The sequence below is a fragment of the Carassius auratus genome, chromosome 16 (assembly GCF_003368295.1).
Source record: "Carassius auratus strain Wakin chromosome 16, ASM336829v1, whole genome shotgun sequence".
In the NCBI taxonomy this organism is placed as follows: domain Eukaryota; kingdom Metazoa; phylum Chordata; class Actinopteri; order Cypriniformes; family Cyprinidae; genus Carassius; species Carassius auratus.
Window position 1 is genome coordinate 1,357,896 of NC_039258.1, and position 19,460 is coordinate 1,377,355.

At 34.2% G+C, this 19,460-nt stretch overlaps 1 protein-coding gene across 2 annotated transcripts in view; it reads left to right on the forward strand.

The window, feature by feature from the left end:
- eif3ha (eukaryotic translation initiation factor 3, subunit H, a) overlaps positions 1 to 16,531 on the forward strand; it is a 53,735-nt gene extending 37,204 nt beyond the window's left edge. Inside the window, exons 3-7 of one of the 2 annotated variants that reach the window (XM_026283240.1) lie at positions 1,886 to 1,985; positions 5,139 to 5,288; positions 10,470 to 10,590; positions 14,310 to 14,442; positions 16,314 to 16,417. In XM_026283240.1, the coding sequence (XP_026139025.1) occupies positions 1,886 to 1,985; positions 5,139 to 5,288; positions 10,470 to 10,590; positions 14,310 to 14,442; positions 16,314 to 16,411 (602 nt within the window). In that variant the 3' untranslated portion in view covers positions 16,412 to 16,417. Of the gene's footprint in view, positions 1 to 1,885; positions 1,986 to 5,138; positions 5,289 to 10,469; positions 10,591 to 14,309; positions 14,443 to 16,313 lie in introns of both variants that reach the window. The other variant, XM_026283239.1, reaches the window with a different exon arrangement.
- Positions 16,532 to 19,460: the final 2,929 nt, after the last annotated feature.

Consider the following 19,460-nt stretch of genomic DNA (forward strand, 5'->3'; position numbering starts at 1 on the left):
TGCTTCTATTCTGTGTTCTATCTTTGTATCTATCTATCTAAAGCCTTTTTGAACCTTCTTGTTAGCTTGAAAAGGGCTGCAGCGTCTCTCGAGTCTTCACGTCTATAGATCAAGTGGATGATGTTTAGCGTGTTGTTCAGTCAAACTTCCAGCCGAGGAGCTGGGATGCATGTTTCCCAAACTACAAACTCTGATCTACATGTGGTTATTGTTGTGCATCTCTCTGTCCTGGTTAGAGACGGCGGATGCACGCTTGCATATGCAGACAACCAAAGCAGTTTCTTTTTGAAACCAAGATTGTACTTGGAGTAAAAAAAAAAAGAAAGTGTACTTAATATTTCAACATCTGAAAAAAGACATTGTATTGCCATTTCCACACTTCATTAGATCACAGAACCATTTCGAACAGAGCTGAGGTAATAAGAAATGTTTCTGTAGTAGCAGATTAGCAGTCATTTTGTAAGGATGAGGTGTCACAGCGGTTTCTGAGAAGACTGGAATGATGCCACATGCAGGTTAAGACTGAATAAAATGCCATTATTTCGAACAGTAATTATTAATTTCAGCTTTAGCATCGTTTTGGGTCAATTCAATGCTTCCTCTGTTAGGAGAAGTAAAAGAGAGACTCCATTCAAAATGTGATTCCAAACTTTTGAATGGAAGTGGTTTATTGAATATCTTCAAAGGATTAAAGTATAATGGTGTATAATTATCAGTATCAGCCAATGATGAAGTCATCAGTCTGTGTTGCTGGAGAAATTACTCCTTTGTACTGTTCAACCATGCAGAATTATATTTGGGATTTAATGCTACTGAAAACACTTCCTAATGATATTGTGATGTACTGCTGCTCTATATAAGCTCAGTTGTTTCATAGATCTACCTTCATTCATGCCATGTTCATTCAACAGTGATTTTATCACACCTTTCATTATGTGCAACAGATGCATATCTTGAATATGTACATGTTGCACTAAAGTTTGTTTTTTTCCCTGATTGAAGAGGCATGAAGCTCACCTTGACTTACCAGATACATTCTTTTGTGCAGGCAAACCAGAATGCATTGAAAAACATTCCATCCAGTATTGCAGATAAAGCAAAAGAAATGTTGATTATAAGCATGTTTTTCATTAAATACCGAATTGTTTCCTTCCTTCATTTAAATTTGTATCCCATTTTTTCCCTAACTAGACTTAAGTTTTAATGATTTAGAAATAAAAAGAAGAAATGTCTTAATTAATTTATCTTCAAACATATGCAATTTAACAACATTTAGTTTATAAAAGCAAAAAAAAAAAAAAAAACTGTAGTGGCATATAAAATGTTTTAATTTACCTCAAATTATTTTTTCTTTTCTTTTTTTTTTCTTCAAATCTTGTGTTTTCAGTTTTCTAAATTGCATTTTTCTTTAAATTTTATTAAATTATCAAAAAGCATGTCCAATTCACTGAATTCATAAATACAATTTATTTATTTCCCCAAAACTTTTTCAAATAAACGTAAAAAATTAACAGTTGAATTTATTTTTTAATTTGTAATTAAGTGTTAATTTTTTTTTCCCGAAATGCTGCACAACAGAACTTGACTGTTATAATTAAATCACAAAAATTTTGCATTATTATTATTATTATTATTATTATTATTATTATTATTATTCAAGTTAATTTAAGCCATATTATTCTAGTTAAACTGAACTTTTATTTTGACAGGTTGTCCTTTTTGGTGAAGTGACATGACATTACACGTTATGGAATAGATTTCATTTTTATGTCTGGATTCTGCAGGTCACTCTGTATTTTCTGCATTTTCTCCAATGGCAAACTTGTATGCACAATATGCACACGTGTGAATCTAGCTTACATCTGTGCTGTTTTTTGCTTCATAGATCCCATCAAGACCGCGCAAGGCTCTCTCTGTCTAAAGGCCTACAGGTTGACCCCCAAACTAATGGAGATCTGCAAGGAGAAAGACTTCTCTCCGGAGGGGTAAGACACACTTCCATTGCCTTTTGTCACTTCCTTTTCCTGTTTCCATTAATCTGTCACTAATAAGAACATTCTTCAACACGTCCATGCTCAGAAGGAGCATCAGTGAGGGTCTTTTATTCGTCACGATGGGGCGTCTTTGAAGGAGTAGTCAGCACTGTCTGCCAAACAAACAAATGTACAAAGTTTACAACCTAACTGGCTTCTCGGCAGATGGTAATTGATTTTAAATTGCTGCTAGACATAAGCCTAATGGGGGAATGTATCAGCAAAGCAGTGACTTGTGAGAAAAACAGCGGCGTGAAGTCTTTCGCTCGGGGACTGGAGCGCTGTAGGGTTAGCTGCGGGTAAAGAGCCTACACCCATGCATTAAAGTCAACACCAAATCAAAGTCAATCCTATTTGCTTTATTAATGTGTGTTACAGAGCTTCTGCTTCTCGTCTTTCTTTGAACCTTTTTCCAAATCATTTTAATCTTTTCATCAAAACGGCGGCCCTTTTCACATCAGCAATCTGTCTATATCCTCAATGTATTTTCAGATATTTTTCTGGTCATTTGAAATTTGCTTTTGCATTTATTTTTCAATGAATCAATCTGTAATCTGCTGGAGGATAAAAAAACAAATTACTTGAAATAAAATAAACACACGATGAAAATATTAAAAACATATTTCAGCTGGATACCAAGGAAACATTTATCAATTTAATGTAGTAATAATAACAATAGTAATAATAATAACGAACAAACAAACAGTAATAAAATAAATATTGATTTAAAATAACAAACTAATAATTCATAAAAACGTTATGCATTTGTATTATTTTTATTTCATTTTATATAAAAAATTAAATTAATTAAAATATTTAAAATATGAAGAACAACTAGTTGCCAAATCAACATTTCTCATTTTAATTGAGTTTAACATCACGTACTAAAATAACAAACTAACAATGAATAAAAACTATAAAGATAAAAAAGGAAAACCAAAAATTATAAACATAAAAACATTTGAAATATTATAAACACAGATTTTATAGAATTATATTATACATATACTTATTATATTTCTTAAATTAATATATAAAAAAATGTATATGTAAATTAAATTAATTATTTTTATACATTTTTTTATGAAATTTAACATCATTTAATTGTATTTCCATGCTCTTGTCTTTTTTTTTTATTATAAATATATATATATATATAATTTTTTTTTTTTTTTTTTTTTTTTTTTTAACTGACATCTGAGAATATCTGTATTCAGTTGAGGAAATATTAAAGATGTAATGTGGTTAACACTGTTTTATGTTGACATCAGAACTGTTCCAGTGGCCTGTTGTGACCTTGTCATCTGCCAGCGCCCTCGGATTGGTGCTCATCATTCGAGGCTGCTTCTTGAATATTCAGCTAGTTAAGGAGAGCAACACTATTGATTATGAAAATAAGCCTCTATTTGTCTAGTGAACATACGGGTGGGTCATTGTGAATGATGCATACAGATCGCTTGTCAGATTCATAGAGAATATCAATCTGTGCTCAGGGTCTCCGAGGCAGCGCTATATTGATATTCCTCAAACATTCTTCTTGCTCCTCCATCATTTTCTGCAATTCAGCTTGAATTGCAGAACATACGACTCACTGAAATGACAGATCGTGGCCTGGGCCAGCGGGTCCAGTGCCCTTCTAACTGCTCTAGAGATGAGATGACACGAGTGCTCATCTAAAAGACAGATCGCCATTTACATCTGGTAATAACGTGCGTCTCATTGAATTGCATTGATTGAATTGAGGGGGGGTCTCGGTGTTCATGTCCTCTCATTGCATCAGTGTATGTTGCATGTTGAGAGAGCATAAAAAGCATGCACACTGCTTCTCAAATAGTAATCTCAATGCACACATGATGCTTCCAACACCATAATTTCAAATGTTTTTGATGTGAATCATTATTTTCTTTGTAAAGATTAAAACCCTTATTTAAGTGCACTGGATGATTGACATGTGAGTAGGCAGAGTTTGTTTGGGATGCATCAATGTGCATTAGCATTTAAAAAGAAATCAGAAGTACTTTAAAAGTGCTCCGTATTCGTTCAGTGTTTTGAATGATTGGATCATAAAAAACTTTTAGGACTCTGTTTACTCTTGTATTTATTGCTGGCCGCTCAGTCACCAGAGATGGATGTTAATTGCAAAGTAAAATTAAATGAATGGTAAATTAAAATTGTAGATTTAAACACTTTTTATTTTTGTATTTTTTTTTTTTTTTTTTTTTTGATCACTCAGTATTCAGAATGCAACCAGTGGTGATGATGGTCATTTTAATATTTTCAAACTGAATTGTGATTTGTTGTCTTAGTTATTTAGCTATTTATAATATGTATGAGTGTGTGTGTGTGTGTGTGTGTGTGTGTGTTAATTAACACATATTAATTTATACTTTAGTTTATCAAGATGGAAAGTGGTATCAAGGGCACAGACCTTACATTATATTTCTTTTTTCTTTTTTTTTAAATGATTAACAAGATGGCAAGTGGCATTGAGGACAAAAACTAAACATTTATTATTTTTATATTTAATTATTATTTTAAAAAAGATTAACACGATGCAAAGTGGTATTAGGGACACAGAAACTGTACATACATGCATGCATTATACATATTATACATACATTTTATTTATTTAAAAAGAAAGACAAGATGGGAAGTCATAATGAGGACACACACAAAAACATTACACTTCAAATGTTTGGGGTCTGCAGGTTTTTATTTTTTTTTTATTTTTTTTATGTATTTAAAAGTCTCTTCTGCTCACCGAGGCTGCATTTATTTGACCAAAAATACAGTCAAAATGTTATTAATCTTAAAATAAATGTTTTGTTTATATTTATTTAAAAAATCTATTTATTTATTTGCTGCTCAAGAAACTTTTCTTATTATTATTAATGCTGAAAACAGATAGAAAGTTCAAAAGAACAGCATTTATTTGAAATAGAAGTCTTTGTAACCTTATACATGTCTGTTTTTGATCAATACATCTTTGCTGAATAAGTGTTAATATCTTTTTAAATAATATTAGCAGTTAAAACACTGTTGTCTTCATATTTAGCTGTTGATACACAAGGCTTTTTGTAACTCTGCGTGTCTTGTTTTTCTCAGGCTGAAGAAGGCTTGCATTGGCTACGAGCACATGTTCGAGGAAGTCCCCATCGTCATCAAGAACTCTCATCTCATAAACGTGCTCCTGTTGGATCTGCAAGAGAAGAGTACGGTGGCTGACAAGCACGAGCTGCTCAATCTGTCAAGCAGGTCAGAATCACCCTGCCCTGACCTCTATGTCCAGCGCTCCCATTTTGAGAAAAAGATTTGTCATTTGCTGATTCATCTGGTCAAGCCGTGTCTTTTAAGCCTCTCTGCCTGGGCTCTGTTTCGCCCAGGAAGTTGACCGAGGAAATGCAATACACGCTGACAAGCCCTGACGGCACAGTTTAATCTTGACACTCCAAATAGGACTTGCGTGTTGCCTGAACCAAACCGTTATAAAACCAGCCTTCTGGGAGCAAAGAAATGCTGCAAACAGTGGTTTTTATTCCATTTGAATTCAGTTGCTTTCAGGCAAATACAAATACAAACATTACAGCTATGTCTTTTGCATCTAGTATAGCATCATTTGCCAGAATAATCAAAAGCTGGCTCTTAATTGGTTTTGCATTTAATGTTGTGTTAGTATTAACTATATAACCAAACCATAGCTGAATCTGTGCCAAAATACTGGGGGGTTTGACCGGATGTCAAGAATCACTGATAGGGATGCCTTTGAAAAGTTTAGAAACCTCTTTATTGTGCACAATGAAATGGTTAGTTTCATTTTATTTGCATTTAAAATCATTTTTACCCAGTGGCTCACCAAATAAGAGCCGCTGACCTAAAATGCAGTTTTCGGGGGTCCATCATTATGCTCCTAGCTGGAGCTGGATGTTTTATTCTCCTGCAAATAGTCTTCTCGTCTAAATTAATTTGGCTTATCCAGTTAGATTCAACGGAATTTTATTACAGATTGAGTCGAGTCCGTTTCCAGGAGAGCAGTTCCCAGAAATGAGCCTCATTACATTCAGAATGAATTTTCTTTTCTTTTCTTTTTCTTTCTTTCTTTTTTATTGAACTAATATGACCAGTAGTTTAGAGACTGTATATTAAACGGAAAGATTAGAGTCTATAACAGAGACACATTCTACAGAATTAATTTTTTCTCTCTCTCTTTCTCTTCAAGTCCAGGGATTCTTGCACTAGAAATGATGCCGTTTTGTTTAGCGTGTATATTTTCCACCCTCACTATGGCTCGGGCTGTTTTGCTACTGTACCTTTAAGACTTCTGTGTGTAAATTATACCACTTTAATAGTTAATGATACTGGTTTTGATAATCTGAAAAATATGTAATGTTCCTGATTTAAGATTTGTTTGATTTTATTGTTCTGAACTGGTCCAAACTGTCAGTTTCAGTCTTTTTTTTATTTTATTAATTCAATTAAAAAACATGTTAATAGAGGTTATGTAAAAAAACAACAAATTAATTGTAGATAAGTACTGTTGTTATTTTTTTGCTTGTTATATTAGGGCATATAAATTAAAAATGAAAATGTTAATATTTTTATTTAGCAAGGATGCATTAAAAATGTATCAAAAAGGTGAGATTTATAATGTTACAAAAGAGTTGAAACAGTTATTTAAGCATTTAAACTGTAGTGTTTTTGTGCACATTTACTGAAAAAAAATGGAGTGGAAAACATGCAGTTATTTTTAAACTAGATTTTAAAAGAAGTTTAGTTTGTGTCTTAGACATATTGAGGCTACAATGGCTGTTTGGCTTTTCTGATTGAAAAGAAATCACCCTTTCAAGCCTTTTCGGAGCATACAGATAAATACCAAGATATATATATATATATATATATATATATATATATATATATATATATATATATATATATATATATATATATATATATATATATATATATATATATATATATATATATATAGAATAGCATTAAAAGGATGGAAAAAAAATATTTTTTATTTTATTTTTTAGCTATATCTCCCATCTCTGATCTACATAGCACATTGAGCTCTCTTTATTTTAAAATGGAAAATGAATTCTTTAATGAACGTAGGAACTGGAAATGTCATTTCTTCTGACTGTTCATGCTCCCCCAGAAGCCACAGCTGTTCAGGCCCCTCTTCTGAATCAGACTAATTGATAGACCAAATACTTGGGATGTGAGCAGGTGTTTTGGTCTTTATAGTTAATGCTTTATGAGTCGGCACAATCTTTGCCATTTTGAGTATGTCTTTCATTTGTAATTCAGAACATCCCAGGAGTTAGTGTGTTTAATAGGCCCTGCTGGTGAAATCATTCAGCCTTCCCATCAGCACGCAGATAATGATAATGTATTCAGCATGTAATTTCGGTCTTCCTGTGTACAGAGATGTCCTTTCCTTTCTTGGCAAATACCAAAAGGTCTATAGAGCAGATGTGTCACTCCAAAAACACAGAGACTTGAAAGCATGTAATGATGAATGGTAAAGGAATGAAAATTGTCCTCATTTGCTTGGCCATCATGTCGTTCCAAAGTACTGCTTTTTCCTGTGAAACGCAGGAAGACTCTGCTGGTCACTTTTTTTTTTTCAGCCAATTACGATGAAATGTGGGCTAAAGGATGCAAAAGCGCTCCATACACTCGTGCATTAGATTCCGAGTCGACTGAAGACATGCGATAGCTTACAATTAAATCTATCTCCTTGGCAGATTTAGTGAAAGAAGTTTTGTGAACCAAACGTTGCTTGATTGTTGGATATTTCCATAGAGTTGGCTGATTCCGCTCGCTCTGAATGATTGAGATGATTTGGTCACAATGAATAACGGCTCTCTACAGGGGCAAGCAGTGATCTAATGGTTTAAATTGTGGTCTTCTGGTCACACAAAGCTTTCGTAGATCTTCAGAAGAGTTGGAATGTAGTACATGAGTCATTTAAAGCATTATTATGATATTTGGCATTTTTGCATGCTTTTAGAAGCATCTTCAATAATAGTTACTTATTTTGAAAGAACGGCTAAGATAATGTATCAAAGAAGAAAGTCAAAGAAAGGTTTGGAATGAAATGAGGAATGTATAGAGACAGATTTTTTTATTCTTTGTTGACTTTAAAATTAGTTTCTAAAACGAGCATTGCTTGATCTCTAGATCTTAATTTGTTTTATTCTATAAAAAACGTATCTGTGAAATTTATGGTAAAAAGAAAATTGTGTAGAGATATATACTTATACTTATGCTTTACAGAATTAAATTTCACTAACTTAATGTTAAAATACCAAATGACGTTAATCAGTTTTTTTTACTTTTTATTACTACACTGACAATCACAATAAAAACATAGGCGGTAAGGAGAAAGTCACTCGATGGAATCGCAGTTAATCAAAACAGCTCTTCTAAAAGCTGATGTAAATGAAAAGATGCATGTGTCTAACAAATAAACACCATCATGGTAATGTGATGATAAAATAATGTAATACATATTCAGTTTACATCATATGTAAGAAACTAGGAATGTAACGATTCGCTCAACTCACAATTCGATTCAATTCACTGTTTTTTAACAAAATTAGATTTGAGACAAATTCTAAATTAAATGTGTCCTTTTATTATTGCTTGGACATAATACTGCATGTGTCTTTGTGAATTTGAAATATGTTCACTATAAATATATACTATATATAATATAGAACTTGCATATTATTGCTCTTTTGATAGATTTGGTTGCTGCTATTATTCTCATTTGTAAAATCGCTTTGGATAAAAGACTCTGCTAAATGACAATTTAAATACAGTGCACAAATAAAAGAAATCTCTTAGGCTTTGTCTGTGCTCTTTCCATTTAAAATTAGAGGCAACCACTGTATTTTAATCATGATCCAAACAAAGATGCTGCATACATGCAACGTGAGCAGTTTTGTATCTAAATTAAATTAATTTAGAAATTTGAAGCAAAAACAGAATGGTTTGACTTTAACAGAATGAAACCATACATAAAAAATATCTGCATGAAACAGAAACAGCAGACGAGCTGAGCGAGACGCAGATTCACTATCTGCCAGCAGTTGGCGCTTAAAGCGTTTCCTTGTTTTCCGCTGTAAACAAAGCAGCACTGCACTTATGAACTTTAATATGCATTATACAGAGGCAAGATGGAAAGAAAAAATACCATCTAAACTTTTTTAAAGACTGTAAGTTCCCCTCAAACATACATTCATATAAACTCCTACTCCTAACAAAATCGCGATTTTTTTTTTTTTTTTTTAGCATCTCAACCGATTTGAATCACACATTTGAATCGATTTTCAACTGGCTTGCGGCTAATCGTTACATCCCTATAAGAAACAAAAATCCTCGTGAGCTGTCACAACTATGTCTCTGAACGTCAATTTAAGGTGTTTCACTGTAAATTATAAGATGGCTTGTTCTTTTTAAACTCCCAAGGACTACATTTAACAGTGTTTTACTGTAAAATGACATTGAATATCTTCTTAAATCTATTACTGCTCTAGTAATATTTCCCAATATTGTAAGCGAACTTACCGTTGACCAGTTACCGTGGTATTATTACAGTCTGTTACCATTAAAATGACAATCATATTTACAGTGTATCAATTAAACTTGTTAAATCCAGTTTGCAACTGCGTGCTACTATCTTTAAAGTGTGTTTAGTAGTGTCAGTGGTGTCATCTTTTACCTAACGCTCCAAAATGTTCTCGGGAGGGCTTTGTGATTGCACGTTGTCACCAGATAAAAATGGAAATGACTGTGTCTTCGGAAGCCTAATCTTGATTAATAAAGTGATTCACCTGGCTTTCGGGGAATTACAGTACGAAGTAGAATGGCTCCGTTCCAAACCCTAGCGAGCCAACTTGCTGCATACTGCCTACATAGATACCATTCTTTCTGAAATGGCATCACTACAAGCTCTAACTTTGAATGACATACAAATAATGATTTTCACTTGAAGAGCTTGGCAGACTTGACTCTGGTTTGGTGGTAAAACAACTAATGCATTATGGGATTGCTTTGTTGATGAAGCATGCATGCAATTGTTTAGAATTTGTCTGAAAGCAACATATGTAGCACTTGGAACAGATTCAGCATTGGCACAGCCTTCTAATATGCTGCCTACATAGGGTTTGGAATGGAGACGATCTACCAGGAGAAGGTTATATTTGGTGGCCACTTGTAAGTCAGCAAATGCTACAATTAGACTTCTCCCTCATCCATGTAAATTCAGAGCAGATAGACATCCTTATCAGGAACATCATGCTACTGTCATCTTTGGTTTTTAATTGAGAAGATGATCACTGTGGAGCAATTACACTTTGATGTGCAGTCATCCGTTTACTACGCAAACTTTGTTTGACTAAACCATCTGTCAATCTGTTGCCATAGTAACCACCTGGAAAAGAGCCTTCAGCTGCTGATGGACCGCATGGACGACATGAGCCAAGATATCGGCAAGTACAATACGTACTGTCGCAACCTCAGCAAACAGCAGCAGCAGAAGCAGCAGGTACATTTGCTTTTTCCCATCTGTTTCTTCCTCTGTGGTGCTGATCTGATACGCCGTCGCTCTCTCATGAATTGGCTTTTTAACGCATGCACTGCAGTGTGGTTTCATCCAGAGCTGTCGTTTAGAGTGGCTGAAATGTGTAATTACAGAATAAGAGCGCAGGTCCAGAAGAGGTTGATTGGATGCACGTGTACTCTTGAAGAAAATGCAGAGGCTTTTATATTAATGCATTCAGTGTTCAAAATCTGCTTTTCATAATCAATACTTTTGAAAGTAAAACCAACAAAGAGTGAGAAAAGAGCTAGTGCAAGATGAAGTGTTCATCATGCATATGGAGACATTGAAGTTATGCAATTTAAGGACTTTGGGAAATATGGTCTGGTCAAGCTCAGATGCATAAACTTTATACTTGATAATGAATATACATACAAATTTACAAGCGTTAGTAAATGGTAATAGTTTTTTTTTCCTTCCAAAATGATGTCACTTCCTGGAGGATGATGATGTTAAAATGATAATAGATTTTTGTTTTTTTTTTAAATAAAACTGAAGCAAAATATAATTATGAATAAATTACAAATGTTGCCTCAATAGCTAACTGAAACAAAATATGTTTTATAAACACTAAAATGAATTTAAAAAAAAAACTAAATCTAAATAGAAATGTTGAAAAAAGTAAAAAAAAAAAAAACATAATAGTATAATTACTAAAACTTAAATTCAAATGATGGATATTTAGTGTTTAGAGGAGGGCCATTTAATTTTCAATACTTACCTGCTTCAGAATCATAATTTTATCAATTTCGCAAGGCTGACAAATCGGCCAAAATGCCCTTGACATTGTCAGGTTTTGGCTTTGCAGGCATTCTGTAAACATGAGTTCTGAGCACCACCTGACAACAGAAAGGGGAGCGTGAAATCGTACTGGACTCTTCTGGGTTCATTTTGTATGGAGTTGTGTTATATCTGACCTTATTTAAGTACAACGGGATCATTTGAAGAGAGGCCACCCTTGAAATCAGATAATGCCGAACCCTATTTTTCAAGTCGCTCCATGACAACATGTCATCAAGCTATGACTATGATAGAATCGGCTGGAATGGTTGCACATTTGTCAAAGTTTGTTTCTGTTTTTGTTCTCTACCCTGGAGAGTTGCTCTTCCCAGGTGGAAATGCTCTAGCTATAGGAAATCAGAAAAATCAGTGATGGTCTTCAGCAGTGAACAAAGCCTACAGATGTTAATTAAAGAGAAAGTAGCTCAATGGAAAATGTTAATTAGTTACTAATTAAAAAAAAACTAAAATGAAACCTGGAAATAAATAAAAAATAAGTTAATTAAAAATATTGATAAATACTATAATAGTACATGCATAATGATAAAATAACACTGATCTCACTATAAAATTATTGTTTAAAACTATATTCCCAAGAAAATATACAAGTGTCTTAATGGTACTTTTGTTATGCTTTGTCATTTTTGTAGCTGGACCGCATTAGAAATGTTTCCTTGACAGCTAAAATAAAATTTATGTGAAGAAAATAAATAAATAAATAATGAAGCTCAAGATGAGGAATAATTCTAAATAGAAATGTTTTTTTTTTAAAAAGACCAGTAAAAATGACAAAAACACACAAAAATACTAAACAAAAATGAAACATGAAAATATACAAATAAAAGTGAATTAAAAATATCAATAAATATAAAAATAGTATATTCTTAATAATAAAATAAGACTGCTGTTACATGATCTGTTTTCCTTTCTCTAATAGAATTGTAAAGAGAAACAACCATTTTTCACTTTTATTATATGAAAAAGAGCACCTGAGACAATCTACTAAACAACTTCTTTTGGTTTAAATCGTGGTTGGTTTTGAAATGGCTTTTATTTTTGTGAAATATAGAATTTTTTTTCTCTTCGCCTTTTGCCTGATGCACTTGCCTCATTAGCACTTTGAAAAACATTGCTTTCTTCCAGAACAAAATGCACTCTGCAATCAGGGGGATGTTTCTCCAGTGAGACTTCAGTGTTTATTAGACCGTTAGCACTTCCTGTTTGACAGGATGGTTGATCCTTTCAAAGAAATTTAAAGGGTGCCCTCAAAAGTGCCGTAAATGAGGCCAGACCCCAGCGGCTTGGTCACGATCAGGTCACCACAACGGCTCCTATATCAAGCACGCTGAAATCTGCCGTAATTACTGTTGTCATCGATCATATCCTTCCTGTCTCCGCCTCCACACAGCCTTGTGCGCGCCGGTCCCCCGGTGAACCATATAAACCAAATGACCCGCATCCATCACCATTTAATATCAAAGAGAATTGCCGCTGTGTTGGCAGTTTGCATTCCTAAATCATATGCCTAATTTCAACAGAAATGGCCGCTATCCTCAACGGTGACATAAGTCGCACCAACTCAGATAGGATACGAGTTCCACTCGTCATTTTTTCTATGAATATAACATATATTAAAGTGTGATTTACTGCACAAAGAAAAACCCTGAATGGTTGAGCTTGAAAAAACTAGGGCAGATGGAGGACTTGTGCTGAGATATGTCAGATCAACCTGTACATTGAAGTACTGTCAGCAGTGGGTGGTATGTCACCTTAACACTGTGGATATGTTCTTTTTTTCTATAATGCAGAATTTTGAATTAACCTGTGGATTAAACACAAAGCTGCTTCATATCATTTATGGGTTTATAGATTTGTTTTGCTTTTTATTTTTCAGTTGTTGTTATTCTCTTTTTTTTATTATCCTTTTTAATCTCCTCTTTTATTTCTAATTTATAGTTCTTTATCTCACTTTATTCTTTTTTATTTCCTTATTCTATTATTTATTTTTAATGTCTTATTTTTCTCTGCATTTCTTTTTATTTCTTTTTTATTTTAATTTATACATTTCTCTTTTTATTTATTGATTCCTTTAATTTTGTAACTTTTATTCTACTATTTTAAAAAAATTATATTTGTACCTTTATAATCTGTAGTTAATTGTCCTTTTAATTTCTCCTTTAATTTATCTTGATTTTATTTCTTCACATCTCTCTTTTTTATTTTTTCTGTTTTTATGTTTGTCCACATTTCTCTAATTGTTGTCATGTTTTTGCATTCTTTTCCTCCTCTTTCTGTTCTATTTATTTTATCTGTTTAATTGTTTCTATTTATTCTTTCTTTTCTTCATTTCTCTCCTGTTCTCATATTTCTTTTCTATGCAGTTGATTTTTTATTTATTTCTCTTATTTATGAATATTTATTTTGAATATTTTTTATTTCTTTTTACTTATTGCTCTTTTTATTTTTAATTTTTTTGTTTCTTGCTTGTTTATTCCTTATTTTTCAATAACAGTTTTTTTTTTGGTCTACACATATTTTAAGACTTAAAATGTAGTCACAACTTGTCATAAGGTCTTGGTCAAATAGATGTGATTTCTGACCATTGCACAGCATCACAGCATGCAGTCATCCTCAAGGCAGAAATGCATCTGTATTCTTTACTTGCTCTTCAGATGACACTCTGAACTCGCCAGCGATGTGGCTATTTTATGCCAGCACTGTTGTTTGGAATTGCAGTCCTTCTTTATTCCATTCTGGTTCAGTTTTCATCTTTGAAAACCTTTTGTCTTGTTGATGCTGCTTGGGTCACGCCAAGTTCTTCCATGAAAAGTTTCTAGTTTCTCCTCGACTCATTCTCTCCTCTTTTCCACACTCTTTTCCTCTAGTATCTCCAAAGGAGGCAGCAGGAAAACGCCCAGCGGCAGAGTCGTGGAGAGCCTCCGTTACCGGAAGAAGACATCAGTAAGATGTTCAAACCTCCGCAGGCGCCTGCTCGCATGGACACACTCCTCATCGCAGGTACCTTCAGTTAAATGACTTTTTCTTCCAGCATATTCTGCAGGGCATTGGAAATTTATAGTCCTCTGTCTAAAAGAATTGATCAAACCAGCAATGAATGGATCCGTTTAAATGGGAATGGGAATAACTGCAGGTCTTAAATCTTCACACCATGTTTTTAATCACGATGGAGTCGCAGCTAGATTTGGCCTTTTCTATTGGACAACCATCATCTCTGAAGAGGATGATTAAGTACTAAGCTTGTCAATAGTCCCCCATCAACATGATTCATTTTCTTTAATTAAGTTTAATTTTGTCCATTTCTACATGTAGTCAGGGCTCAATAATAATTTATATATTTTTTTCTTTCTTCTTTGCTGTCCCAGTTGAGCCAGTACCTAGTTGGACACGCACTTTGGGAAAAGGGGAGAAAGTTCCGTCAAAAAAAAAAAAAAACTTGCTGGCAACTTTTTACATATATATTTTTGGTAAATGTTTGTTTGTACAAAAACACATTTATTAATGATCATAAATATGACTATTTATAGTATTTTATTTTTACATTTTTTATTAAGATCTGGAAATTTTACAGCTATGAAACTCCATGACATAATGACTCCATGAAACATTATGGATTTTTTTTTTGTGTGTGTGCAATTTTCAGCCCTAAGCCCTGATGCACTAAGGCCATTACAAGTCAATTATCACAAAACCACATCTGTTAGCCAATTAAATACCATTACCATGACATTTTAGAATTTGCAAAAACAATGTATAAATAGAGAAACCTTGGATGTACTCCTCAGTCCACACACCTGATTTCTATGGTAAGCTCATTTAGAGCTCTGAGACCTGAGCCAGGTGTGTCAGATTTAACCCTCTGGTGCTGCTCATGAGGCAGTCAAAAATTACCTTTATTTTGATTAAACGAAATGTACTATATTAGTTTAATAATGTTTTTATGTAATATTTTGTATTTTTAGGGATACTAAAATTGTTTATGCTGCCATTATAATCCATTTATCATCTGTTAGCCACTTTTTTGAGACTAAACCTGAACTGTTGAATGCTTTGAAACACACACTTTAAAGGGTCCCTATTATGTTCTTTTTCAATTTTAAATAAATCCCATATTTTCCGAAACCGCAAGAAAACCAAAGTCAAAAATCTGAACAAAATCTGTTCCAAGTTTGAGGTTGACATCTTAAAAATTTATTTTGTTTTAAAAATGATGTCGATGTCTGTTTTGTGTGTGTGTGCTCTTGTTTTTGTGACATATCAGGACACAACTCTGTATAATGAGATGGGTATGACACCGGTATTACAAGGAGAGGGTGACTTGTGAGGACATAACCCATGACCCCATTTTTCAAAACACTTATAAATGATACAGAATTAGTTTTTTTGAGAAAGTAAAAATGCACAAAGTTTCCTGTGAGGGTTAGGGTTAGGTGTAGGGTTGGTGTAGGGCCATAGAATATACAGTTTGTACAGTATAAAAACCATTACACCTATGGGATGAACCCACTTTTCACAAAAACAAACGTGTGTGTGTGTGTGTGTGTGTGTGTGTGTGTGTGTGTGTGTGTGTGTGTGTGTGTGTGTGTGTGTTCACATAAGTGCCAAAACCTTTACAAAGTTTCATAGCATTCTGAAGTACTGAAGAAAAAAAATGAAACTGCATTTTTAGTCCAAACTGACCAAAGAGCACCAGAGGGTTAAAATGTGCAGTGCAGGATTGGGAACTGCTGTCAAACGCCAATTTTCTTGTGGTTTGTCTGGATTCTCCAGACCATTGCTGTTCACTCCTGGCTGTAAATAGTCGCTCCAGTTGAATAATCAATATTGCTTGTTGTATATAATTAATTTGTTTCCTTCTGCTTCTTCACAAGGACAAATCAACAACTACTGTCAGAACATTAAGGAGTTCACCTCGCAGAACCTCGGAAAACTCTTCATGGCAGAGGCGCTGCAGGGCCACAACAGCTAAAGAGACAAAACAGTGATGCATCTTCCTTTCTCCATCTCTAACCTCCAACAGAAACCATTATAATGAGCTTAAGAGATGATCTCTTTGTAATTGGTACAATAAAGATATATGCATCTCTCATTGCCGCCTTTTTGATGCTTATTCATTATCCAGCTTGCAGCATATGTGCCGAAGAATCCTGCTGTCTGATTACTTGGCAAAGCTGGAAATAAACTGGTAATACATTGAAGTTTTTCACTTTCAGACTTGCTTTCACACTGGGTTTGTGCACTAAATGACTCTGGTTTGGGGTGTTTTAATGAGGCTGTCGGATCGGCTTTAATCACAAATAATTATGTGTGGTATGAACAGCAGTGCATTTCTTGCTCATGTACTTCCACAGCAGGTTATCGGCGCTGCAGAATGCTGTCTTTGGTATGTAAAGATCTTCATGCGACTTCCAACAAAGCAAGAGTGATTGCGTGTGATCGGAGGTCGCTGTAAAGAAGATACATCTGCTGTCTATTTAAATCGTAGTTATAAAAACACTTTCAGTTAGTTGGCAAGCAGCAGTTCGTTTCAGGTCATTTTAAAGCATCATAGGTGGGCTCCTGACATGAAAGGTAGGTTTGCAACATTATGCTGCTTTATAGATTGCTTCATGCAAAACAGCATGTATACTTCACAGAAGCCAATGCCAGAACGGATTACGATGAGCTTGTTAAAAAAGCACCAAGATGCAAAAAAGTTGATTATACTGTATGTTTCCTATCAATAAGCTAAATGACTCTCTAAGCTTAGCAACATAACTATGTACATAATTGGTTGCTGCCACTGTAAAACATCCTAAAACAGACGCTTGTGCAGTTAATGCTGTTACAGCAGATGTGGTAGAACTATACAATCCCGCTAAAAGAAGCTTTCTCTATTGAAATTCAAAATCATTTTCAGACAAACTAAATCTTTTGGTTTTTAATGCATGAACATGATTAAGACAGAAATGTATTACTATGTTAAATGTCATAAATGTATTCTAAAATTAATATAACTAATTAAAAAAAGTGACGTGAGCTGTAGTGACGTTGCATAAAAAGTAAGAATGCTAAGAAGGCTAACTAGACCTAATAAGTATCCTCCCAGCGTCACGTAGTCGTCGACACTAAGGATGTGCTGTTCTTTTTCCTTTGAAAACGAGTTGTATAAGCAAAACTAACTTCGAGACTCTGAATGCACTCGATATTTTGTGAGGAATACGGCAGAACTCCGTGTTCCCGGTTTGTCATTCATCCTTCAGATGTTTACGCAGGTCTGCGTCGCTCCGTCAGCTCGGTGCCCTCGCGAGGATCTCTGTGTGCAACGCAAGGCTCGCGCTGCCTCGACCTATAGAAATATGTCGTGAAGATGAAAAACAGCAGCTGTTCAGAATCAGCGTCTCAGTAATGATGGACAATGCCTCGGCTTAATAAAATGAAACGAGTTATCTCACTGTTAAGTCATGACTCTCATCCTCTCTGAAATTGCCATGGAAACTGCAGATTCTCTGAGCACAGCGATAGGAGCCGAGAAGAGTTCTCCCCACCCTTCCAAAAGTAATCTTGTAAATCCTCAAAACCTAAAGAAAATATTGATTTAGCAAAGGTGTGGGTGGGAGAGATGAATGAAGGATTTACGTGATGAGGAGAAATACGAAAGATTGCCGATTAAGACAAGAAAATACAGTGGGCTGGGAGATACAGGCCGTGTGTTTTAAACGGTTTCATAACGATACCGTATCCATCACAGCGCTTAAATCCGCCACGCGCTCATCCCGCTCGTGACGCGTTAGAACGGTCTTCCGCGGTCTGTCAGGATCCTTCAGGGAATTAAGCCATTTTTTATTTTTTTTACTCGCATGTTGTGGGATGCTTCATCATGAAGCACAAGCCGCTTAATACAGACTGATCTACCCTTACTGCTAAACTGTCTGGAATAATTATGACGTGACACGTCCCGAGGGAAGCTTCTGTCAGCTGCGAGTGGCTGATGGAGAGGATAAACCAATGACTGACTTGGCTTTGTAGCTGACCCCACGTTACAGCACCTGCTTTTCTTTTCTTTTTCTACATACAGCGCAGAAATCATGCACTCGTTCAATTCCACTCTAGAATTCGGAATATCCGACTTCCTAATAGTGCGATAGAATGCTGATTTCTGAACCTCTCCTACTGTAGAGTCATTGATGTGTTGCTCGTCAGTCATAGTTTGATATTAATTTAAATGATATTAATGTATGAAGATATAGCCTGCCTATTTTATTCATGTTTTGATGTATTATTTGATATTTTGCTTTATAGGCTATTACTATTCTTTGAACTTATTTGATGCTGCATTCCACTCACAAATTCGGAATTTCCAATTTCATTTTTGGAACCATGCGATAGAACGCTGCCATTGAAAAAAAAAAAAAAAACATTCCATATATCAATTTCATTTTATATGTTTTTATATATTGTTATAAATATGATTATTCCTTGAACTTGTTTGGTGTTGCATTTCATTCCATTCATTTATTCGCAATTCGCTTTGTTTTGGAATATCCTATAGTGCAATAGCGATAGAATGCTGCCAATTTCTGAACGTTCCAAAAATGAAGGCTATTTTCATTGATTTGTTAACCTACATCTATAGTGCTTTATTGATTATCATACATTGGCTATATTGGTACAAATAAACATGATTATTCCTTGAACTTATTTGATGCTGCATTCTGTTCATCTCTGGAAGTCGGAATCATTTCTAAACATATAATATCTGAACCGTTCCCAATGCTGATTCATTGTTTTATTTGATCACTTGGTGTTTTTTACATGAATTACAATGCTTTAGTGTATGTTTGTAGATAAATATTAGATGTTCACTTCATTAATACATTTAATTTAATTTTCATTCATTTGTTTTCATGTAGCTTATGTATAATATTCTCTCATGAACTGAAAAGCTGTTAAGAAGGTCTTAACTATTTTAACTAGAGTTTCACATAGTAGTTTTTGTATTTAAACATTTTAATCTACTTTGCTAGTTGCAGTAATTA